This window comes from Nilaparvata lugens, chromosome 13, assembly GCF_014356525.2.
Source record: "Nilaparvata lugens isolate BPH chromosome 13, ASM1435652v1, whole genome shotgun sequence".
In the NCBI taxonomy this organism is placed as follows: Eukaryota; Metazoa; Arthropoda; class Insecta; order Hemiptera; family Delphacidae; genus Nilaparvata; species Nilaparvata lugens.
In genome coordinates, this window is record NC_052516.1 from 29,269,454 (window position 1) to 29,295,948 (window position 26,495).

The window sequence follows — 26,495 nt, forward strand, 5'->3', positions numbered from 1 at the left end:
TCAAAGCCACTGGTCGGTGAGTGAACGTGGCTCTGAACGAACCACTGTTTTGTCGTTGAACGATGCATAGACTCACATCACATGCAGCACTAGATTATTTGGAATTGAAATCGGCCATTAAGGGGGACAGCTGAAAAAATAATATAAAAAATATGAAAAATAAATTCAATAACATTTAAAATATTTTACAAAGCATTTACATGGATAATACAACTTGCAGAATTCAACATACTTATATAATAAGAGCAAGTGTAATCCGTGCTCCGCCGCAAAGCTCAATTAGGACCATCAACCCTCTAGGTTGAGTGTTTAAGGCCAGGCGAACACTAAGACAGGACAGGATCAGACATGTTTAGTCACAATACTTCACATAGCTACATGTACCGCAACTCACACTGATTAGTCATTGCAATTAGACTTGTCTTCATAAGTAACTACGTGAAGTATTGTCACTAAACGTGTCTGATCATGTCTTGACTAATCGGTGTACGCCCAGCCTTACGCAACTTCACATAGTTGCTTATGAAGCCATGTCTAATTGCAATGACTAATCGGTGTGTGTTGCTTCATAACCAACTATGTGAAGTATTGTGACTAAACGTGACTAGTCTTGTCTTGACTAATCGGTGTACGCCCAGCCTTACGCAATTTCACATAGTTGCTTATGAAGCCATGTCTAATTGCAATGACTAATCGGTGTGTGTTGCTTCATAACCAACTATGTGAAGTATTGTGACTAAACGTGACTAGTCTTGTCTTAACTATCCAGTGTGCGCCCAGCCTTATAGTTCCATGCTGAATATTATGAGTGTTTGCCATCGACTTCTCTCTGAGGCCTACAAAATTGTCAATAGAAATAATTATTTGTTATTCAAGATATTTTGTTTTTCAGAAACTGTTTACGTTCGAAGAGACAAAGAACGGTCTGTCTTCGTCTCACTTCGTCAACCATCAGATGTTCAATTCACCGCCTCGTTCTGATTCGTCAATCCTGCGCTACCTCGATGACGTCATCGTCCAAATACCCAAACAAGGTTGGTGTCAGAAATATCGATATTTATATGGCGTCATATACATATGACAATTATTGTGTACAATAATAACGATAATTCCAGTGCACACTTGTTGCTTGATTAAGTTCATATGTCTTGACCGAGCTTGGTGAAACCGGGTATCATTGAACCATTCAAAACTTGATATTTGGTAATGAACAATCTTGAAAAATCTGGAGTCTTTGAAAATCTTGAAAGATTATTTTCACTGGATCTGAAAATCTATAAATTTAGGGTTGTGTGGGAGAGAGGACCTTGAGTACTAACTCCTCGGCCCTTAATAAAAGCAATATTATTTTATTTAATTCAATCTACTGAAAAATTGAAATGTAATAACTACTGTACAACAAGGTTTTTGATAATTGAGCAAAGCGAATTCTATGTTTCAAGTCAATCGGCGTTTGTCTGTTTGATTGTTTGTACCGCAGTTACGGTCCGATTTGGATAAAATTTGATCTACAAGTACTTTGAAACAAAGGGCAGAAACGTATATATTTAAAACTTTCAAATTCATTCCCGTTTCAAGGTGGCGTCCCTTTATTCGGAAATTTTACCCTAAAAATCAACCTAACTTTTCAATACTTAATTGGATCAGGTTCAAGTTGGACTCATTCTTCTCAGCGCTCCAAAGCGGTATTATTTCATGTATCACATGTTCAAAATTTAAAAATATTTGTAATTCGAATTTCAAATATGGAATCCAAGTTTCAAATTTTTTAGCTTTTCAACCGTGCTTCCGAGCTCAAAAGTGTGGAGGACCTTTATTCTTCGGTGCTCTAAGGTGGTCTTATTTCATATAATCACATGTTCAAAAGTTTTAAAAAATTAAGAATTTGATAATTTTTTCAAAGTCCTACATTTCAAGTTTCAGATTTTTTATCTCTTCAACCGTGCATCCTAGCTCAAAAGTGTAAACAACTCCTATTTCTCAGCGTCCTCCACCTATCCTCTTGCACATCATACTCTAAATCCAATTTGTGTTTGTTTGTGTGTGAATAGGCGGGCGTGTGTGAGTAGTGATGTTATTGAGTGTAGCGAGTTCTACTGTTCTCCGAACTACTAGTTACTTATTATAAAGAAAACAAGGTGTATTCGAAAGTAACAGATTATTATTAAAAAATACAAGGTGTGTTCGGGAATAAGAGAGATTTGGAATGTGTTTCGCAGTGTCAGCAACAGCCACCATCCACCCAGGCAGTCTCCACCACCTGGTGTGGCTGGGCGTGCAGGGCATGCGTCATGCAATGCAACAGGGCATGCCACAGCGGGGAGGCATGCCTCTTCCGCCGCACGACTTCCACACGCATCAGCTGTTCGCGGCACTCGCCATCTGCGATACCTCAGTTGGCAACGACACTGTCACCAGGCTGGATGTCGACTCGTTCCTTTATGCGGCTGGTGAGTTTATTCAATTCAATTCACATTCATTAATAATAATAATAATAATTATTTATTCAACACAGTAAAGTTTCAAACTATAGCTTTAGTACAAGTTTGTGTTTCTTCAAATTTTGTTAAATAACTCAATATTATTCCTTACAAGTGGTAATTGAGTGGAATATTTCTAATCAATTTATAAATTAAAGCAATCTAAATTAAAAATTTATAGTTTTCATGTTATTTTGGACTAAAATTTTATAAAAATTGAACATGTAAAATTCTAAACTTATCTTGGACTTTTTCACCCATAAATTTGGAAGAAAAATAGCACAAGGACTATCTTATTTTATCTACCAATGTTATTGCTTTAGTGTCATTGCATTCTAAATAAATACATAAATATACAATTGAATATTTTCAGAAGGATAATTAACTTATATCTAATAACAAATTGTCATTCTTTATTGTGAAATTATGTATACAAATACATGGACAATCAATCGTCAGGTACATATGCGAGCAAATATCACAAAACAATCACAGTCATACAATAGACCAGATATTAGAAACTAGATTACACACTTTCATCACTCCTTCATTGAACACTAGGCCTCAGCGCTAAGGTTTTTATTAACCTTGCAGGGACCTCCCGTCATATATACTGCGTGTCCCACGAAAGGTGTTCAATATACAGAGCGTCCTATGAAAGTTGTAACAGCCGAAGATTATAATTTTACATGAAATTTGCAACAAAAAATGTCCAGTAACATTTTATTATGTCGACCTCAGTTTTCGAGTTGTATAGATTTCTAGATTTTTTTTATGAACGTCAATAATTAGAAAACTATCAGTCAAAATGTAATTTCAAGTATCCGTCAATAAATAGAAAAAAACTAGTCAAAATCTCATTCTAGATATGTAAATGGATTCTGCCGTCTTTTTATTTAAAAAAGAATTGAACCATGTCCAAAAGCAAGCCATTGTTACTCTTGGATATTAGTATGTGTATAAGTTCAATGTTTACGTTTTATTCCTGTTGAATAGTGATTACCATTATAATTTTATGTGATACTGATCATGACGATACACTATCTAACAATTAACTTTTTGTACTACAATGTGTAAATAAAGAATTTTATTTGATGTTTTGTTTTGTTTTCAGTATTATGTGCGAGTGCGCAGTTATGCAACGAAATCAAGAGTGGCTTCTACTCGTTGGAGAGACCGATCACTCTGCCTGCCGATATCACTTGCCAGCTCTGCTCACCTGAACAGGCCAACTGGTTAGTAACAACCACATTTATCTATCAAATTCCTACCCAATATCAGTTGTTATGTCCTATTGAACAGTGTTCCAACCTGACTTTCTTTACGATTTTTTGTACCGTTGTTTGACATTGGTTGAGTTCAAAGCCACTGATCGGTGAGTGAACGTGGCTCTGAACGAACCACTGTTTTGTCGTTGAACGATGCATAGACTCACATCACATGCAGCACTAGATTATTTGGAATTGAAATCGGCCATTAAGGGGGACAGCTGAAAAAATGCATGATTACATAAATTCAATAACATTTAAAATATTTTACAAAGCATTTAAAACTACTGCAATCACCTGATGGTTTTCCATTTTAATTGATTACAATGAAATAGGTTAAGTTCTAGTTTTGTTTACAAAACATTATCAACAGGGGAAACATCTGTCAGTCATGACTCATGAGCAACCGTTCAGCCACAGTATACACACAAAATGGAAGGTACCAATCTAACCAAGATTTGAGTGCACCAAGACCACGACACATGACTGCATCATCTTGTTAGAAATTAAAACTACCGCTGTATTACAATGCTACACTTTCTTTCAAGATGGCGGATTATGACGTCAGGATACTAGCCGACTTAATATTCTGTGGTTCATCTGTGATCAGGTTTTTTTACTGAACGTAAAAAAAACCCGATGGAATTGATCAGTGGCTCTGAACTCAACCATTTTATTTGACTTGATTGGTTTGTATTTTTAATCCATTGTTAGGTTGTGATCAAATTGAATGCGTATATATGCAAGTGCATGTCAGATCATGCATGAGCCGAAAAACAAAATCTGGAAAGAGCCATACAAACAGGTTGTGACGTGCATGCAGCTGCTCGCACTGAACGCCACCAGTACATGCATGCGTTCAGTGTGTGTGTTCCTATTGCTATTCTCATCTGCGTGCTCATAACCAAGCGGGTATAGAAATTGTACATGTGAAATACCAACTTTATCTTGGATTGTGTCATCACCTAAATCTGGAAGAAAAACAGCACAAGGATTACCTTATTATTTTATCTAACAATGTTATTACATCAGTGTCATTTGTATCGTAAATAAATGAATAAATATTGTGAATATTTTAATCTTGTTATAATATATTGAGTGGCTCGTTGGAATAAGTGATAACGCGCCGGTCTAATAATAAAGAGAAACCGAGTTCGAATCTCGACCGGGGCAAAAGTTTTTGACCACAGCACAATCACATAGATACGGCAACCCCGTCTTACGGAGGAGACGATAAGCCGTCGGTTCCGACTACCTAAAAAGTAGTCGTCATCTCTCATCATCATCATCCCTCTCACTCATTACCCTCGTACAAGCCTAAGAGCTTATGTTGGCATCACCCTCAGTATGACTATTATTATGTACATATAGTTGATGCAACATTTATTTATTGAGATGTTATTTTGCAGGTGGAATGCAGTGCACAAGATCTATTCAAAGCAGATGACGTCTCGAACAATAGTAGATGCAAAGTGGGATCTGCTGCGAGGCATTGAGGTGATCAGGGCTGTTGGCAACCATGGTCTCGATCCTATACTGTTGGCTGCACTTGCTCAAACCTTCACCGAACGGGTAAATATTTATCATTAAATTAATTTATTATATTGACACAATTTATTACAAAATAATATGAGATGATACAACAGGCTTACCCCCAAAACTGCTACAATCGCCGATTTAAAAATATCAATAGTCCATTGAAACTTTTTTCAACAATAAATTGAAATTTTTGTTTTACAGTTTCTGATCACAACATACCGTGTGCTATACAGCCCTGCTTTCTAATGAATTCTTGCTCTGTTGAGCATTATGTGAATACCATTGGTTCAAATGAGAATGTTTCCACAAAGGCAGACATCAAATGTGTGAATCTCACTTGAACTTTCATAATAAATTGACTATAAATATTCTGATAGCTCACTTTATTTCTTCAACATTGTTTCTCCAATCCTTGATATGAAACGTCAATTACTTGTAGCTCACTTTATTTCTCCAATCCTTGTTATGAAACATCAATTTCTTAACGAATTATTTTAACTCAATATGAATGATTTAGTTTTTTCTATGGATGATGATTTCTTAGGTTTGGATTGTTTTATACTTAGAACATTGTCTTCTGCCATTGTCTAACGTAATCGTCATCATAAATAAATTGATTGGTTTTCTTTTAATATTGTCAATTACACCCACCAAATCTTCAGTCTCATCTTCTATATTACACTCCTAATCCTTGTCAATCCTTAAGAAATTTGAACTCAATATATTTGAGCTAAATACAATTTGAACTCAATATCTTTGAGCTAAATACAATTTGAACTGTAAATATTTGAGAGTGGTTTTGTTTTGGCAGGCGATGAGCTTCTATACGTCGTCGCTTAGTGACGGCAATGACTACATCTCTCCGAAACTGGACCCATCCAGCGTGCATGACAACGCCGAAGTGGGTGCACTCGAGTCGAGGGCCAACCTCTACTGGAAGGCCGCCCTGCCGCTGTTAGAGCGCATGCGTGCAGGCAAGGCACTCAGCAACCCTGTGTCTCGGCTGTTCGACTATCAACGGTAAGTGCAGTACGCGTCCCGTGACTTTGAAACGGCATATAGGCAAGGTATCGTTCGCGGGGTGATATTCACGGCTTTGCAAAAACATCACGCTTCAGAGACCCTAGATGGAGGAAGCTCCCTACACACAGAGATTCTTCATGAATGAGGGAGTTGCAACGTATCACCAACAATGGAAAGAGCATGTTGAACTAATGTCAGCTGATAGGCTGTGTTGTGCTAATGGGACGTAACTCCAAAAAGCTTCTTGTGAATCTTTTCGGATGCAACAAAAGAGCATGTTGCTTATTGAAAGATACATTTTCAAACGATCTTTTTGAACGGGTAGTACTGTAGTCTAGTGGTCCTCCGCCGATAGGCAAAGCTACAGGACCCGAGTTGGAGAGTTATAAGCCCTGAAAGAGCAAAAAATAGGATTAAAAGCTGTTGTTTTAACAATTTACACTTTTAAGAGCATATACCTCTAAAAATGTTGGAGATATCACGAAACACTACGTAATAAATATTGTAGAGAATTTATCAAGCTTCATTTCTAAATAGTTAGTCATGTCGGTTGAACACATTTTTCTCAAGATCTGAGCGTGTAAGCAAAACATTGAAAAATGAAACTTTTAAACCACCCTCTTCCCTTTAGCACAAGGGGTAGGGATTGGGAGTTTTGATATGTTCACCCCCTAACTGGTCCCAACAAAGCTGCAAAGTCATTAATTGTGTTCAAAACATTCTCTCCAAATTCCTTTGTCAATTGGTCTATTTTTGCAAAAACTGAAGATCACACACTCAATACTGGAGCTGCTGCAACAGTCGTGGGGATGTGCGTAAACTTGTGAAATTATACATCAAATTGGAGTGAATTCGATGCTGTATAAGCTCATGATCAGCATGAATTTTTCCATAGCCACCTCTAATACAAGGCCCCGGCCTACTATATTGCAACGTCGCAGTGTAGGCCTAGAATCTAATACATGATTGGTGAAAAAGATTTTAAAAAATACCAGCTGATCTTTTTCACCAATCATGTATTACATTCTAGGCCTACACTGCGACGTTGCAATATCGTAGGCCGGGGCCTTGTATTAGAGGTGGCTATGATTTTGCCATCAATATTCAAAAATTAATAAGAGAAAAATAGCAAAAAATTGAAAGAAAATGTATTTTTTATTTCAAAAATGTCCATCTTTAAGAGCGGATATCTCGAAAAGTAAAAGAGATATAGAAAAAAATTGAGAAATCAATATTGTAGGAAATTATGTAAGCATTAATTTTTTATGGAATAGTCATGTCCGTAAAATGCATAATTTTCGAGTTATATGCGAGAAACCAAAAAATGGTACCTTTGAACCACCCCCACCCCCTTAGCACAGGCGGTAGGGGTGGGGACTTTCGAGTTGTTTACCTCCTTACTACCCTGAACAGAACTGCGGGGTCAAAAAATGTCTTCCAATCTTTACCCTCTAAACCCTTTTTTGAGCATTCAATGCCTGGACTATAAGTATATGAACTCTTAAATCAACAAAATACCAACTCTGAAAGGATTTCTATATTTGTTAGTAAGGATGATGCTCACATAAGCTCCAGGCTCATTCGTGTGAATGACACTGATGATTCATTTGTTTAGAAATGTTCCTTCATTTGTTTAGGAGGCTTTTGTTCTATAAAGAATGAAAATAAAGCTTTATTGCATATATTTTCATTTCTAAACAAATGAATCATCCGTCTCATTCCCACACATGATCCTGGAGTTCATGTGGACATCATGCTTACTAACAAATAACGGAATAATTTACGTAACGAATTTTCTCACATGAAATATTATAATGTTTACTGTTTTCTTCTCTCTTTGTAACTAATTCCTCTTTGTAGCTGAATCTCTTTGAGGATTGTTAGATTCATTACTAACAAATATCTAAATCCTTTCGGAGTTGGTATTTTGTTGATTTAAGAGTTCATATACTTAGTACACAAGAAGAACTTGTAAGAAGTTGGCCATAATTTTGAAATGATTCTACACCTTTTCCAATTTTATTTGAGAAAGTATCAAGTTAATTTAAGAAAGTATCAATTGTATTTGAGAATAGTCACTTGTATTTGAGAGAATGTCAGATGTAGATGAGAATATTCAATCGTATTTGGGAAGTCATCAAATTTAATTGAGAAAAGTGAATTGTATTTGAGATATCGTTAAATTTAAATGAGAAGATATCATTTGAAAATGAGAAAATTTCCAATTGACATGTCGTGACTCTTCTGTAGCCTACAGTACAGGTTTGATTTGAACAGGAAAGGATACTGTACTACGTACACTGTATTATAATTACTATCATAGGCTTTGCATGGGGGAAAATTAATATTTTCATGGTGAAAGTATTTCCCCTGTACTGTTTACGAATGATCAATGAGAATTATTTCTATGTATGCATTGGCAACGCGACTTTTGTCTTCAAACATTTTGTGAATCATTGCACTTGATGAAAATCAAATTCTCTATGTTTTCGGCGTAATTGAATCTCTTGATCAAGCAATTCTTCAATGGATTTTGGGGCTTGAAAATAATGTTTTATTCAAAAACTAAACGTTTTATTGGAATATTAATTATATTATCATATTATTTTACACGAGAAAAATATAAGTACTGGAAGTACTGGTTTTTTAAAATAAATACCCAATCACAACTCACAACTTCTCGATTTCAAATCGTATGTTCTCAAATTGAAATGATACTTTCTCAAATAAAATTCACTATTCTCGATTACAAGTGATGACTTATCAAATACAATTGACTATTCTCAATTACAATTTATACTTTCTCAAATACAGTTGGAAAAGGTGTAGTTGCCAGTCCATAATTTCCTATCTCTTTCTGAAGTACACCAAACTTTCCCCACTCTTCGTTCATAATTGTATTGTTTTTATTAGTTTATTATTTATATTTATATTTCACTATGCATTCACACATTTTATCCACTGATTTTGTGTTTGCAGGGAAGAGGTGGACTCGACTACACTTGCAACACTGATCGAGGAAGGCAACCTGTTTGTGGCCCGTCAGCTGATGGCCAATGAGGAGTACGAGGAGGCTGTTGAAGCTTTCAAGTCGCTGCGCAGTCCCTATGCTTCCTATCACACGGCCGAAGTAAGTGGTTCACAACTAATCCTGCTATTTTTTATGAAATCACATAATATTTGCCAAAAACATGTCGTGTGTTTGAAAAAAAAGAAAAGCCGACGGCTTATTCAATTGATAGTAGAGATCCTACTTATAATACGAAAAACTGGACAAGACAATATTTTAGCATTGTAATTTGAATTACATGTCATCTCTTTATCGTTCAATAATTCTTCATTATTATTTTTGTAAAATTCATTGTTTGGGTTATTGTTTATAGGTCATATTTTGGTAGAGAGTTAGTGGGGAGGATATTTTTAATATTCTTCCCAAAGAATGGACATTGATATGTCCAAAGCTCCGCCAATTTATGTAGATGCATAACAATATGATTATTATCTATAGTTATTATATTACAAATTGCTTTTTCATATCATATACAGTTCAATAGTTATTTTCTTAGTCTATATTATGTAAATTCATCTATAATTTTGCTGTATTGTAAGCTATTGTATATAAGTGTATAAGCCAGTATATATTGTAATCTACATAAATAAAGTACTCAATCAATCAATCAATATTTATTCTTTATTCTTTGGTAAGAGATCGAAAAATAAGCTGAGTGAAAGATAGATACCTGATCATTCAAAATCTTGATAGAATATTCAAGAAACATTATTGTTTTATTCTTTTATTGATTCATTGATACACAATTATTTTATTATTATATTGTTAGTTATTATGAAGCCATCAATATTTTTATCTGAATGAATAAATAAATGTAATCTGAACTTCTCGTAAATCCTCAGATCTTTACTGAAATGATCAATAATCTTTATGCTAACAATTCTACTTGTTTATTCTCTTTCTTCTCCCTCTCTCTCCTTCTCTTTCTGCTCTCCTGCTTCACCTCGATTCTGATTCGAGCTATATTTTCTGTATGCTGTTGGTTAACCTGTGTTTGTGTCCGTTGTGTATGCACATGTGTAAATGCACAGGTGTACCTGAAGATAGTGAAATTGCAGTGATAGTGAAATAATAATGTATAATTGTTGTAGGTGTACCTGAAGCTAGCGTCTGATGCGGCGACGGCAGACAGTGTGCTATCACTGCACACGAGTGAAAGTGGCAACATTGATAATCGTGCCAAGCAGACTGCGCTGCTGGAGAAGGCACGTGACGCGCTGTATGTGACACGTGACAGGCTGCACACGGATCTCCAACATCCACTGCATCGGGTGCTGGCTGAACGCATCAGGGTGGTCGAAGCGCGCCTGGATGACACTGGTAATCATTCATTCTTTATTTAAACCGTTCTTTCATTTGTTTATTTTTTTCACTCTTTCTTTAGTTAATTCATTATTCATTTTACCTGTTTGTTCGGGAGGGTCTCAGTTTGTCAAGAACCTATATTGACCATTTCCTGAGATACTGAGACACACTCATATTGACCTATTTTGGGCTCTTCCACTCACATTTGAGTTGAAGTTATGGTGTGCGTCTATGGGGTAATTCCGTTCCTTAAAAAAAAGTGTTCCTATGGCAAAAAAAGGCTCTTGAAGCTATCCTAGGACTAACACAGAGAGATTCATGCAGGCCACATTTCCCTTAAGGCTGTGCAAAGGCTAAAAATGAACTTTTTACTCCTGATATTTTTCAAAGTTTTTCGATTTGTATAATTATCATCAAGCTATCAAAATGAAAAAGTTTTCTCAGGAAAAAAATTTTTTTCTGATCATTACTTTTTGAGATATGAGCGCCTAAAGTTTGAATTTTTGGGACAGAACATTTCAAATTCGGTAAGAGATAAATCCATGAGATTTAGAGGATAAATTCTTCATGATCTAGTAAAACAAAAATTTTCTGAAAATATCAATCTTTAAGATAGTTATTCAATTTACTAAAAGTAACCTAAAATAACTTTTAGTTGAGTGTTTTTTGGTTATTTTTGGTAAATTGAATAACTTTTTCAAAAAATTGATATTTCCAGAAAATTTTTGTTTTACTAGAAAGTTTATTTCTAGCCTTTGCACAGCCTTAGTTGGGTATACTAACCCTTCCATCTCTCTTCATTTATTCTAATTTAATTTACGTCAAGGAAAACTCAGAAAAATTTTCCATTCATGAAGACTTTCACCACAAATAAGACTTACTAAAATTATGAGAAGCCATACTTACCAGCAGTACATATTGTATAATAAACTACCTCAAACAACCAGGAATCTGCCTCTAAACAAATTCAAGAAAGTTATATAGTTACAGTTATCTGAAAAATAATGTCTTTCACTCACTTGAGGAATATCTGAATACTCAACTTGCATGTAATATAAATATGCTTTATCATGTATGATTTTCTATCCAATTGTGTGTACTTTTAAAATGTATATAGTATGACTTGTCTAATGCTATAATTGTAGCCTGATGGTTAATAAAATGAATCTTGAATCTGAATGAAAGCTCAGTTCGTTAAGTCTCATGGCATCAAGCTTCCGTTGCTGGCTGATACAGTCTTATTCAACCTCCACGACACCGTGGAGGCAGAATGTCACGCACAGAGAGAGACCGGTGAGAGTCACCGGACTGGAATCGGGACAAAATATATCGTGTCGGTAGGAATTCGGTGAGTGTGTAAACGTCCGATAGAGGTGGTCAAGTCAAGGCCTGATGACACAACAGGCTTGAAGTAATCAAACAGCGGTTTCAACTTCAGTTTAAGCCTTACATAAAAATAAGTGTAAATCAACACTGGTTTTCAACTAGGAAGTTGGAAAATTTGAGAATGTTCTATTGAATTACTACACGATTAAACTGTTGAGCTGTTCACATGGTTTAACGTCGAGCGCTTAGCTTTAGGGACAAACTAATTCCGCTAGATCGCTCCAGCTTTACTATTCACTTGCTGCCCGAGCATAGCAGGCGTAAAACCGTGCTTTAAAGGTACACATACCAGCAGCTATTATTGTGTCTATAAAAGAAGTTTAAGCATCAAATTTATTCACCAAGAACAGCGCTACAAGTTGCTATGAATTTGAAGTCTGTAGAACGAACATTGAATGTGAAAAAGGAGTTTAAAATGCATAAGAGATTAATTTTTCTTCAGATTTTCAAAAACAAAGTTTACTCAATTTTTGCTATATTGAAGAGGAGACTTGCATATTTTTCTCAAATTTTTATGTCCAGTAGTTTTTGTAGGGTATGTGTACCATCTGCCTCAAAAAAGTGACTTTTGAAGCCCTATTGTGAGCTAACAGAAGCTGATAAAAATATTTCAATTGTATAGATTATGTCCTAAGAACCTGTGCAATAGATTAGAAAAAGAAAAAACATTTTGAAGAAAAAATATTGAATGCCTAATGCCCAACCTTAAAGTGACATAACCTAGATTGGACTGTTGTATAGAATTGGAATCGTTATGGGCTTCAGCCTGTGGTACTTTCTAGAAGTTTCAAGAAAGAAAAAACTTCGAAATCTTTTAAAATGGGTTTGTTTTTGTAAAAGCCACGTTACTCTACGATTGAATTCACATAGCAAGTAGCAAGTATCTGCACAGGATCAGCCTAGTGTATTCGTAGGAAATTAAAATAAACATAGTCATTTTCTCTTTATCCAATAAATCTCTATAATACTGTAATTCTCGTTTTTTGATGTGTAGTGAAATGAATGATATTTCCTATGTTGTAATGTTTTTTTCCAATATTTTTCTAGAAGAGTTCCTGTCTCCAAGCGGTTCACCGTTGGGACCGGCCTTAGCCGATCAGAGCCTGCGAATCGGTCGCCAGGCAGAGATGAACGGCAGCGCCAACAAGAGTCAGCGACAACTAAACTATCTCAACACAAGCACACCTCGATCCAGGACTACCAATTCCCCACGACCGGTATGCTTTTATATTTATAATTATTACCAATTAACAACTTACAGAACAAAGATTTGAAATAAAACAAAAACATGTTTCAACACCTATGAAGATGACACCGTAGTTGTTGAAACATTTTTGTTTTTATTTTGAAGATGTAGTCAGATATTACAAATATTATTTAAAAAAACATGTTTGAATATTAGCACGGAAATTGAATATTAGGTAAGGAAAGTATTGCTTTCCGAAAAAAATTAAGGTACCCCAATTTCTATATTTCTATACGTTTCAAGGTCCACTGAGTCCAAAAAAGTGGTTTTTGGGTATTGGTCTGTATGTGTGTGTGTGTTTGTATGAGTGTATGTGCGTATGTGTACACGATATCTCATCTCCCAATTAACGGAATGACTTGAAATTTGGAACTTAAGGTCCTCAAGGTCCTATTATAAGGATCCGACCCGAACAATTTCGATCAAATGCAGTTCAAGATGGCGGCTAAAATGGCGAAAATGTTGTCAAAAACAGGGTTTTTCGTGATTTTCTCGAAAACGGCTTCAACGAATTTGATCAAATTTATACCTAAAAAAGTCATTGATAAGCTCTATCAACTGCCACAAGTCCCATATCTGTAAAAATTTCAGGAGCTCCGCCCCATCTATGCAAAGTTTAATTTTAGATTCCCAATTATCAGGCTTCAGATACAATTTAAACAAAAAATTTCAAATGGAAAAGATTGAGCATAAAAATCTTTAAAATTAATGTTCAGTAACATTTTCACCTAAAATTGAAAATAAGCTGGAAGTTCGAGAAAATAAGATTATTCAATTTGCAAACTGTTGGCAAGTGTTGATTCTATTAAATCATTCAATATGAAGAGATAGCAGACTTCATGTGTCTGCAGCGTTATTGTCCTGTCACCAGCTGGCTTAGATCTTTGAATAGTAGACTTGAGATGCGCGTGAACACTAGCGTCAGGTGATCAATTTTCATAACGGCAAGGAAAGTTGTGTGAGTGCGCCACACCAGTTTTTTAATATAAAAGTTTGAATTGAATATAATTTTTCATTAAAGCTTTGCACATTATCACAGCATATTCTTGGCGATGGATGATTTTAGGCAAGTTTATTTGTTTTAGGCACCAGCATCAGTAGTGCAACAAGCTCCAGCAGCGTTAGGACCGGAGTTTGAGAATCTGCTGCAGGCGTCCGAGACCCGGCTGCAGGATGCATTCAAGTTGGCCAACACTGCTATGTCCGAGCGACTCGAGTCCATTGTCGAGACCATCATGTCCAAGCTCACTCGGCTCGAGGTAATTCATCAATTCAATTCTTCAAAAAAATTGTTTCGCTAAAGAATTTTAATCGCCTTCATCTTCTTTAGGTACCTTCTCCATTGTGGAGGTTGGCTACCATCATGGCAATTCTCACCTTGTTTACTGCGGCTCGGAAGAGGTCCTGTGACGAGCAGTTGAATGCCTCCCTCAGGTTTCTCAACCAACACATTCTTAATCGCCTATAAGCTCTTAATCAGTGTGAAATGTTTCCATGTATTTTTGAAAAGTTCTTAGACTTTTCATACTCAGGTGGGGTCGGAGTTTCGGGTCAGTCGCTTCCAAGAGTTTCGGTCATGGATTTCGTTTGGTGTTTTTTGAAAAGTTACAAGTGTAAAAATAGCTAAAAATTAGTGGCAAATGTGTTTTTCTTAAAAAAATGACACCTTCAAGATCTGATATCTCAAAAGCTATAAAATATATAGAAGTAGTGTGTTGAATATTGTTGGAAATTATGTAAGTTTCAATTTTGTATAGAATAGTCATGCCCGTGAAATGCATCGTTTTCGAGTTATATGCGAGAAGCCGAAAAACGGTCAAATATTGTCTTCCAAACTTTTCTCTCTATAACCCTTAGGCTCAGCTCACACTTACGCGACTCAGGTCGAGAAAAGACTCGATTCTAGTCGAGAGCATGTTTTTTCAAATGGTGACAGTCGCGGAGACTAGAATCGACTGGTCTGAGTGTCACCATTTGGAAACATATGGTCTCAACTAGAGTCGAATCTCTTATCGACCTGAGTCGCGTAAGTGTGAGTTGAGCCTTAGTTGACTGGACTACTAGAACAAGGAATGTAGAATAGATAAAATGTATTCTAGATACATTGCTCTAGACTGTCTATGTAAAAATTACGGTTTAAATGAATTTTGGACGAATGCCTGTTGCTTTTACCTGAATTGTATTGTCTGTGAAACAAGTAAATGAAATTCAATAGTTAGGTTTGGTGACTATGAAAATGATGATAGAAAATTATGTATGAAGTAAGAAATGTCAAGTTCATGGATGAATATAGATTTTATTATTCATTGTTTCTTTGTCAGGTGTATAATGTCGATCCACATGTTGGCCCAATGCTTACAAATGCAAACGACCAGCGCTAGAGTGTGGATGGGTGGTTTGCCAGCGAATTTTTGTCGAGCGAAGGCCGGTTAAGGCCAGCACTGGCAAACTACCCATCCACACTTGTCGACCAATGCGTGCGGTTTCTTGTTTAGTCTTCTGCTCTACTGTTTTCTGTGTCATTGAGTTGCTAAAGGCTTGATTGTTATTATTAATTATTACTTTAGTTTTTTTATAGTTCTTATTCTGTTAATTTTAGTTAATATTTTCAATTTCTATCATGGATATGTGGCTGGCGTTGATGGGGTACTGGTCACATTGCAGTGTGGATGAATGCAGTGTTAGACCAACGCAGCCAAGCTTACCAGGCTGGGCCAACGTGTGTAGTAAGCATAAGATACTGTGTCCACTGGACCTTCTGAAAGCAACTTGATCAACTCAGATCATAATGAAGAGGATGAAAGGCCTACATTTGATTTGATAGATGGATTGTTTATTCTGTGTTTAGGTGTCAGTGGACGAGATCCGTCGCGACGTGGCCAAGATGCAGCACCCGGATGACTTGTACATGTTGGGTGATGATGAGGACTACACCGATGACATCATCTCGTTCCCCACCAGCTATGTCACCCCTCCACCCACCGCCCCTGCCCCTGTGCCGGTGCAACCGCCCCCCACCACCCCCGCCGCATACTATGGAGTGCCGCCCCCTGCCACTAATGCCTACTACGGAGCGGTCAGTGACAACTCAGTATTTACAAATTTATGTATTGATTTATAATTCATGTGTTAATATTCTGTGAATTTAAAGTTTGTTTTTTGTTCCTTCGAAAACTTATTTGTATTATTTATAATTTATTTAATTTGTTGAATTTGTTTAATTCTGCGAAATTGAAGTTTGTTTCGTGTTCTTTGGAAGTTTTATTATCAACCTATCCAAATTTAAATTTGATAGTTTATTGTAGTGTGGAATTTCCAGATTAATTGTTGGGTGTAAAAATTAATATAGACATAAACTATTTAAATTATTTGAGACAAAAATCCATGAAAGAAATAAAAATAGGAGAAGAAGATAGAAATTGAAGAAGTTTTGGGCAATAGCCTGTTTTTTTCTATTCTGAATATTGTATTTGTTTGCTTCATTCAATAAAATTAAGTTTCTCAAACTTCTATACATTTTTAACTTTAATCAGTTTATTTCCTTTAGACATAATTGAAGAAAAAATGATTACATTTCAAAGTAAGATTACATAATAGAGGAAGTTATAAAATATTATATACTAATGCAAAAAATATAAAATAATCCAGCTGCTAGAAAAGATGAAATATTTTTTCTGGAAAATAATTCATTTTTGAATAGACACTTGTAAATGCATTTGAATATCAAGTACTTAATAAGACGATTTTAATTGTTCAATTATTATAGAAATAACTAGTACCTTGAGCTAGACCCTGAGGAGGTTTTGAGGCTTCTCTGATTGGTTCTCAATCAGCATTAAAAGTTAACATATCTTTGTGCATCCGGTTGTTAGTGTTCTAAAAAGTGGGCCTAAATAAATGTAATAAATCAAAATATATAAATTTAGGGCTACTTTCTTGTATATATATATATATATATTATATATATATATATATATATATATATTATATATATATATATATAAAATAGAGTTATAGTACCCTTTGAAATTAATAAAAATATAGAATAAAAATACAAATTATAACTACTAGTTTCGTTGATCACACCATCGACAGGTTATAACCTTTTATACCGGGTGATTACAAATGAAATAGACAACTTCAATAGCCTGTACAAAATTAAACATGTGTATTTCAACATAGTAAGTGATATAGGTAAGTGGAGAAAGCTTATTGTGTTCTTGAATTAGCCAAAACAAACTCTGTTACTGTTGTGCAGCGTTATTTCAGAACAAAATACGGTAAACCACCACCAACAAGGCAATCAATTTATGACTGGTAAGAACATTTTGAAAGCAGTGGATGTGTGTGTAAGAAGAAGAGTACTGGAAGACCTTCTGTTACAGAAGTAAAAATTTTGTCAAGAGATGCAACATTGTCTTGAAAATGACGACACATTGTTTAATCGCCTAATTTTCAGTGATGAATGCACTTTTCACATTAGTGGAAAAGTTAACAGACATAATGTACGAGTATGGGGAACAGAAAACCCAAGAGAGACTGTACAGCATATACGCGATTCTCCTAAAGTGAACGTGTTTTGCGCTTTATCTTGTGAAAAGGTTTACGGGCCTTTCTTCTTCCAAGAACCATCAGTAACCGGAAGAATTTATCTGGACATGTTAACCGAATGGTTAATGCCTCAACTCCATGAAGATAGTTGTAACTTCATTTTTGTACAAGATGGAGCTCCGCCTCACTGGTACTCAGACGTCAAAGGGTATCTGGATGAACATCTTCCTAGACGATGGATCGGCCGTGCAAGTGAGGAAAACGTTGTGTTTCAGCCGTGGCCACCTCGTAGTCCGGACCTAACGCCCTGCGACTTTTTCTTGTGGGGCTATGTAAAAGACAGAGTTTTCGTACCACCGCTTCCTGTTGATATCGATGATCTTAAACAACGAATCACAAATGCTCTTGCTACAGTTAACCGTGAGATGCTTAGTCGTGTGTGGTCAGAATTTGACTACCGTGTTGATATCTGTCGTGTTGCAAATGGTGCACACATTGAACATCTGTAAATTTTCAATAAAAACTTCAAGAATTCTTCTATGTAATCATGTAAGTAATGATCTAAACTTCTAAATAATAAATTCTCTACAAGCTATTCAAACTGTCTATTTCATTTGTAATCACCCGGTATAACCTTAACCATTGCTGTAGAAAATTTATCAAGCTATTATTTTTTGTTGTTGTGGTTGATGTCAATAAAGGTTTTTTGAATTATTATTATTATTATAACCTTAACCTTTTGTAATTTGTATTTTTATTCTATTATTTTATTAATTTCAAAGGGTAATAAATCAAATTAATTTAATAATTTTTTTTTCAGACGACAACACCGTCGGCCGCCGGTTATTACGGAGCAGTGTCCCAGAACGCAGTGCAGACGCCACGTGGAGTCCAGGGCACGAACACAGTGACCTATGGTGCACCGGTTGCTCAGCCGCCGGTCAGTTATAGTGCACCAGTTGTTCAACCGCCACCGGTAAGCTACGGTGCACCAGTTGTTCAGCCACCACCGGTCAGCTACGGTGCACCGGTCGCTCAGCCGCCACCGGCAGTTCAGCCACAGTACTACACGCCACCGCCGCAATTCCATCATCAGCCGTCGCAGGCTGCCGTTGCTGCCGCTGCTTCTATAGGGTCAGCTCACTAACCTAACCTAACTGTATTTTCAGGTTTCTGTTTTACTGGTTTTTGCAAGAAATCAGATGTTTAGGCTACGGTAATAAAATTCGACTGAGTCACTGTCAATGTTGTAGAACCGTTCCATAATGAAGTAAAAACACACATATGTTGTCAAATTCTACACAGTTTTATCATAGAGAAACAATAGCTCAAGTAGATATCTCATGGTATAGGGTGTTTATGTCGCAACTTTTACTGTTATCTCAAGTCGATTACTATCGATTATTGTAGATTTTTACTGTTTTGTTGGGGTAAGAGTGTATGAACGGCACGGTATGAGAGACTACCAGCGTCACACACCTTTTTGGGAAAGAACTACGTGGACTATCGGCTTGAGATAACGGTAAAAGTTGCGACATAAACGCCCTATACTATGGGATATCAACTTACGCTATTGTTTCTCTAAGGTTTCGTGACCACACCGGTCACATTTTCAAGCTGACTGCTTTCAAACAGTTAGCTTGAAAATGTGACCTGTGTGTTCACGAAACCATGGTCCTGTGGTCCACATGGTCCCATGGTCCAAATAAAACTGTAGAATTTGACAACATATGTGTGGTTTTATTTCATTGCGGTAATAGAATTCAATAAAATCTGCGTCAGTCTAACAACCTAATTATACTGTGATTTTATACTTCTGTTTTATGGTTTTTGGAAGAAATAAGATGGTTGTAATAATGAATTTAGTCAAACAATTTTTCTTCAAGAAATAAGGATGGCTGCAATAGTAAAATTGAATGAAAATTTGGGTCAGTCCACCAACTTAACCCAACTGTATTTTCAGGCTTCTGTTTGTCGGAAGAAATAGGATGGTCCCAGTAATAAAATTCATTTATAATGTGGGTGGGTCCAAAAACTTAACCTAACCGTATTTTCATACTTTTGTTTTCCTGGTTTTTGGAAGAAATAAGAAGGTTACAATAAAAAGTTTTAAATGGTAGAATTCCTATAAGAATCATTGTGGAACCACTTTGTTAATTCTGTGGCGTGACTTCAAAGAATTGTCATTATTGGTCATATCTTAAAAGTAAAAATTCAAAGATTAAAATTATCATTATTGTTTGCTCATATCTTCGAAGTAAAATTTCAAAGATTTGGAAATTAATATGCTGAAAAAAGACTGAGTGATTCTTGAAAAGAGAAACCAATTTATTCGTTAAAAGATTATTCCCAATAACATTTGTATAATTTTATAAATAGTTCGTTATTATGAATGTCATATTATATAGCATATTGGTTACATTACTAAATTAATAATAAAGTTGTAATAAATTATTAATGGTTAACTCAATTTGTTTGCAGATATTATGGCCAAGGAGCACTCCCGTTCAGTGAAGGCCAGCAGTTGCCCGACTTTTTGCGTCCAGCGCCCGTTGTGACCAAGTCCCAGTCACCCATCCCGGTCAATGTGGTCATCACATCATCGGACACTCTGCCCACAGGTCCCCCACCCGTGCTACCCACCCTCAGCGTCACCATCCCACCCAAGCATCGGCTGGGTGGAGTGGGCCCCACCCCCACTCACCCCCTCTCATCGGTTGTCCTGGGCCAACCTCTGGTCGCTGCCCCTCATGAGTTCCAGATCACGATGCCCGCCTCAGCCAACATCCCCAGCATCCACAATCCGCCCCTCGCTCTCCAACAGGACGAGGAGGAGTTGGAGTCGCGTACCGCTTCACCCGAGGTCGAACACGATCCCTACCCGGACTTCAAGCCGATCATCCCTCTGCCCGATGAGGTCACCCCGACCACAGGCGAGGAGGACGAGCATGTGCTGTTTGAAAACCGCGCCAAACTGTTCAGGTTTGTCGACAGAGAATGGAAGGAGCGTGGGCTCGGCATGTTGAAGCTACTCGAGGATAAATCCACCAAGAAAGTGCGACTCCTGATGAGAAGGGAACAGGTGCACAAGATCTGTGCCAACCATTATGTGACAAAGGACATGACCTTGAACCCCATGCCCAACACTGACAAAGCTTGGGCGTGGTCTGCCAACGACTTTGCCGAAGAGACGCTGCAGCGAGAGAGTTTCTGTGTGCGCTTCAAGACAGCGGACGAAGCCGCCAACTTCAAGGATGCTTTTGAGGCCGCTCAGCAGATGTTATCGGAATCGGCCAATTGCAGCCAGGATGCCGAGGGACTTCTGAGGACGCTGACTGTTTCGGATGTTGCCTCATCTGCGACGACATCAACTCCGCAACCCTCCAAAATCACGCTGGGTGGTTTCACGTTCACATCGACACCAACCATGAAGCCAACCGACGACAAAGGTGCCACCAAACAAGCAGCACCTGTGGCCAGTGCAGCCGCAACTACAGCACCAAACCCCTTCAACGCGTTCACGTTCACTCCTTCCCCCAAGGTTGCTACTACAACCACCACCACTCCTGGCCTAAACATTCTGAAGACACCGATCTTCTCAACCCCCACCGGTCCGCAACTGTTCCTTAACAAGTCCACACCGGAAGCAACACCAACTGAAGCAGCCGCCAAGGGCGACATCTTGCTGAAATCAGCTCTGAAGAGTAGTTCTGCAGTGGGAAAGAGCGCAGAGGATGTGAAGAAGAGTGTGCAGATTGTGGAGGATGTGAAAAAGAGTGTGCAGATTGTGGAGGATGTGAAAGTCGCTGAGGCTGCCGCTCCAACGAAGGGCCAACTGCGTCGCCCGCACAAGTCTATCGAGGAACTAGTGTCTTCGGAGTCGACTGTAACTCCTTCTTTCATTGAGAAGTCGAGTGGTGCTGTCGATTTTGCTGCGCTGGCGAAATCGGCTGCTAGCAGTGCTAGTGGAGGTGGCGGTGGCTTTAAGAAGTCTGATACATTCAAAGGATTTGAAGGTGAGATTATTACAATCAATTGTGAAAATACAATGGATAATAGTAAAACTTATTTATTGCTAGAAGAAACCAATACAAGAAAAAAAGAAATAAAATTAGGTAAATAAAGTAAAATTTTACTCTCTTTGAATAATTTACATAACACAGAATATTTTATAATAAGTTATGATTAGCCTATGATCATTTTACATTTTAAAATTTCTTGTGTAAAAGTGAATTTTTAAACTTAACATGGAAAAGTATAGGAATTTGATGACCACTAATTATCACCAATAATTAGTGACCAGCTTCCAGACATTCGCAAATGCCAATTGATAATTTTCAATGCCAAATTCCTATAAAAGGAATTAAAGAATTATTCTTCAATGATTATTGTTTTTGGACAGGTTCTGGGATTCTTGTGTTTGGTAAAATTGTCAATTGACATTATTTATGAATGTCATCAAGCTGGCCACTGACTTTCTTCAATAATTCTGTCCAATTGTTTAATAAGGATATTTTTGGATAGGTACTGGGAGTCTGGTGTTTGGTAAACCTGAAGCCACAGTGGCGGACGAAGACGGTGCTCCGACCGACGACTTTGTGCCGACGGCCGAGTTCAAGCCGGTGATCCCGCTGCCGCAGCTGGTTATGGTGCAGACTGGAGAGGAGGAGGAGAGGGTGCTATACGAGCAACGTGCCAAGCTGCTGCGATTCGACACGACGCTCAGAGAGTGGAAGGAACGCGGAGTCGGCAAAATGAAGATACTGCATAATCCCAACAACGGCACTGTCAGGTCAGATATTCTAATTATCGCTTAAATTATATTTATTGAAATCTTACTAGTGAAATCTACTTTATTGAAATCTTACTATTGAAATCTACTTTGTGAAAATACTTGAGGAATGAAAATTTTGTGAATTGAAGAACTACAAGACTTACCTATTTCGGACTATGTGTTATCTAAATTTGGTAGAGGAATAGTACAAGGTTATCTTATTTTTCATCTCCCTATCATATTGATAAAGTACTTATTTTATAAATGAAGCTGAACAAGGGTTAGCAAAGTTCTCACTTTTGACTTACTAGAGCCCAAAGTCGTTTTCTGTCTGTTTGTATGTTCGACAAGAACTTTAGAGAGAATTGATCAATCAGCTTCTACTTTTGAACATGAATTCTTCAAACCATTTAACAGGTCAAGTTCGTTGGACAACAACATTGAATCACTAATTCGTTCTTTTTCCCGAATTACACACTGAAATTTACAATCTAATACAAACAAAAAACACAGATCATTAAATTTAAAAATACTTTTATTCATTCATTATAAGTACATCATCAAAATGATAGGGAGAGAAAAAATAAGGTAACCTTGTGCTATTCCTCTCCCAAATTTAGATAAGGTTACACATAGTCCGAAATAGGTTGTCTTGTAGTTCTTCACCTCACAAAATTTTCAGTCCTTAATTATTTTTACAAATTAGATTGTCAAATTTAGATGCTTCAAAACCAAACAAAATAAATATTTCACATAATTTTTTTAGAAGGAATTAAATCACATTTATTGATTTTTTGCAGATTTTTGATGCGACGCGAGCAAGTATTCAAGGTGTGCTGCAACCATAGGATAACAGCTGATTTCAAAATGAAGCTTTTATTGAACTCAGATAAAGCTTGGTCGTGGTTCGCTCAGGACTACTCGGAGGGGACAGCCACCGACGAACTGTTTGCACTGAGGTTCAAGACCGTGGAGCTGGCTGGCGACTTCAAGGCCGCAGTAGACGACGCCGTGGAAATGCTGCGTGGAAATACTAGTCTGGGATTGTCGGATGTCTCGTCGGATACGGCCAACCTGTCGTCGTCGTGTGCCGAGGGAAGCAGCGACGAGGGGGCGTGGCCCGGTCCTGTCAAAATCACCGAAATTCGCACCACAACCACGCCCATCACCAAATCCACCAAACCGCAGCAGTCGTTGAGTGAAATGTTCAAACCCAAAGCGGGATCCTGGGAGTGTTCTGGCTGTTTGGTGAGGAACAACGCAGATGTGAAGAAGTGTCCCGCTTGTGGTACAATGAAAGAAGGTGAAGCATCATCTCCCAAACCTCAACAGTCTTTGAGTGAAATGTTCAAACCCAAAGCGGGATCCTGGGAATGTGGTGGGTGTTTGGTAAGGAACAACGCAGATGTCAAACAGTGTCCAGCTTGTAGCACATGGCGAGATGGCGTGGCTCCAGAAAGCTCTGCCACATCAGTCACATCATCATCTACCTCCTCAACACTCACTTTTGCTGAAAATGTGTTCGGTACATCCACTACACCTGGTACAGGGTTCACTTTCGGTATTCCGCCCAGTAGCACACCATCAACAGAAGCACCCAAGTTCCTCACCACAACTACCACCTCAACTACGAATACATCTTTCTCATTTGGAATTCCTCCTGCATCTCAGACCTCCACGGCTTCCCCACCTAAATTCTCATTCGGAAACATGTTCGCCTCCAACACACCTAGTGCACAAAGTGTTGTGTCTAACATGTTTGGAGGGTTGGCTCAGAAGAAGGGAGATGAAAGCAGTGTCCCCATAACACCAGCAAAAACATCAGTGTTTGGAGATGTCTCATCAAGTAAACCACAAGAACCCACCAGTATTTTTGGAGGAGGTAGTGGCCAGACCACAAGCACACCCAAATCGAATGTGAATTTCTCGTTCGCTGCGGCGACTGGGAAGACGTTTGTGTTCCAAGGACAAGGAGACAGCGACAAGAAGTTTGAGTTCAACTTCACAGGTGTGCACACGCCCAAGCAACCCAAGTCGCCCGGCGAGGCTGGCGATACGGATGGCGAGAGTGATGGAGAAGGCCATGATGAGTCCAACGACAGCATCGTGTTCCATCCTGTCATTCCTCTGCCCGACCAGGTGCCAGTCACAACCGGCGAAGAGGACGAAACCGCTCTCTACACGCACCGAGCAAAACTGTTCAGGTTTGTCGACGGCGAATGGAAGGAGCGAGGACTCGGCGATGTGAAGATACTCAAACACAACAAAACCGGCAAGTTGAGACTGTTGATGAGGAGGGAAATGATTCTGAAAGTCTGCCTCAACCATTTCCTCACCGATGAACTGAACTTCCAGCCCAAGGATGACAAGACGTGGCTGTGGTGTGCTATTGACTACTCTGAAGGCGAGGTCGCTCAGGAGAAGTTTGCACTCAGATTCAAAACAGCTGATATTGCTGGTGAGTTCAAGGATGCTCTGGATAGGGCACTAGCTGATCTCAAAGACAATCCTGTCCAGGATGCATCCGCTGTTGATGACTCAAAGCCAACAGAAACCATGAACTCGTTCTCGTTCAGCTTACCCAACACACAACAAACAACTAGTCCACCACAACAAGCGAAATCACCATTCTCATTTTCGTTTAAAGGCGGGAGTGGCAGTGCTACTCAGAAGTCATCATCGATTTTTGGAGGTTCAACAGCAGCAGCAGCAGCAGCCACAGACAGTGATGATGATGTGGAGGTGGTTTTTGAAACAACAGTGACCGCTGAGGAGAGGGAAGCAGCCCTCAAGCTGCAGTTGCCGCCAACTTTCTACGCCTACAAACAGGCGCCGCCGTGTCCCGGATGCATAGGATGTGATCCCGAGGACAGAAAGCAACCTGTTCAGACTCCTTCCAAAGATTCTCCCAAAGCAACCGCTAAAGAATCCTCCAACAAATCCTCACCACTGGCTGCTCCGGTACTCAATTTCGGGTTTGCCAAACCTGCCGATTCACCACAGTCGAACGCTTTTGGTTTCGATTCATCAAAGTTTGGCTTCAGTATGAAAAAAGCTGACCAATCCTCCGAGCCTAGTACAACTCCGGTTTTCGGTGCAGGTACAGGCACACTTTTCGGCGAGACCTCCACTTCAGAACCAGCTGTCGTCTCGAATACCCTCTTTGGAAAAACATCAACGGCTTCTGAACCTAGTGCGACGCCGATTTTCGGGTCAGGTGGTGGACTTTTTGGAAAATCAACAACACCAAATACAGCGACTCCAAGTATTTTTGGGAAACCTTCAGATTCTGAGAAACCTAGTGTGACTCCAATTTTCGGTTCAGGTGCAGTGTTTGGGAAAATAGCTGATGCTACATCTACCACTACTACAGAAGCTAGTGCAACCCCGATTTTCGGCTCAGGAGCTATGTTTAGCAAACCAGCAAGTGTCAAAACGACATCGTCCACTTGGAACATTGGCACCACTGCTACTGCCGGCATGGGAATGTTGTTTGGTGGTGGTGGCACCACTGTTACTACAGCATCTAACAACAACCAGAATGTGACCTCAACAACAACAACTGCACAAAGCAACAACAACAACGGTGGCCCTGGGTTCCTGTTCAAGGATGCAGCTTCGTTCTCGAGTTTGGCGTCAACCACTGGTGGCGGTGGCTTCAAAACTGCGCCCGAGAACTTCAAGTGGGACTCGACGCAGCCGGTGTTTGGCGGCTTGAAGAGCAAGTCGCCCAAGGCCACCAAACCAAAGGAGAAGGCAGATGCTGATGATAATGAGGAGGAGGAGGAAGGAGAAGACGGTGAAGTCCAAAATGAGTTATTTTTTATAGAATTACTATTAATTTAATTGTATG

At 38.4% G+C, this 26,495-nt stretch overlaps 1 protein-coding gene across 2 annotated transcripts in view; it reads left to right on the forward strand.

The window, feature by feature from the left end:
* LOC111047726 (E3 SUMO-protein ligase RanBP2) overlaps window positions 1–26,495 on the forward strand; it is a 41,974-nt gene extending 15,479 nt beyond the window's left edge. The window contains exons 1-14 of one of the 2 annotated variants that reach the window (XM_039440269.1): window positions 893–1,034; window positions 2,220–2,450; window positions 3,595–3,715; window positions 5,158–5,320; window positions 6,099–6,307; window positions 9,290–9,440; window positions 10,472–10,700; window positions 13,119–13,288; window positions 14,403–14,576; window positions 16,166–16,393; window positions 18,689–19,002; window positions 20,350–21,884; window positions 22,393–22,660; window positions 23,443–26,495. In XM_039440269.1, the coding sequence (XP_039296203.1) occupies window positions 956–1,034; window positions 2,220–2,450; window positions 3,595–3,715; window positions 5,158–5,320; window positions 6,099–6,307; window positions 9,290–9,440; window positions 10,472–10,700; window positions 13,119–13,288; window positions 14,403–14,576; window positions 16,166–16,393; window positions 18,689–19,002; window positions 20,350–21,884; window positions 22,393–22,660; window positions 23,443–26,488 (6,918 nt within the window). In that variant the 5' untranslated portion in view covers window positions 893–955 and the 3' untranslated portion in view covers window positions 26,489–26,495. Of the gene's footprint in view, window positions 1–892; window positions 1,035–2,219; window positions 2,451–3,594; window positions 3,716–5,157; window positions 5,321–6,098; window positions 6,308–9,289; window positions 9,441–10,471; window positions 10,701–13,118; window positions 13,289–14,402; window positions 14,577–16,165; window positions 16,394–18,688; window positions 19,003–20,349; window positions 21,885–22,392; window positions 22,661–23,442 lie in introns of those variants that run through there. The other variant, XM_039440268.1, reaches the window with a different exon arrangement.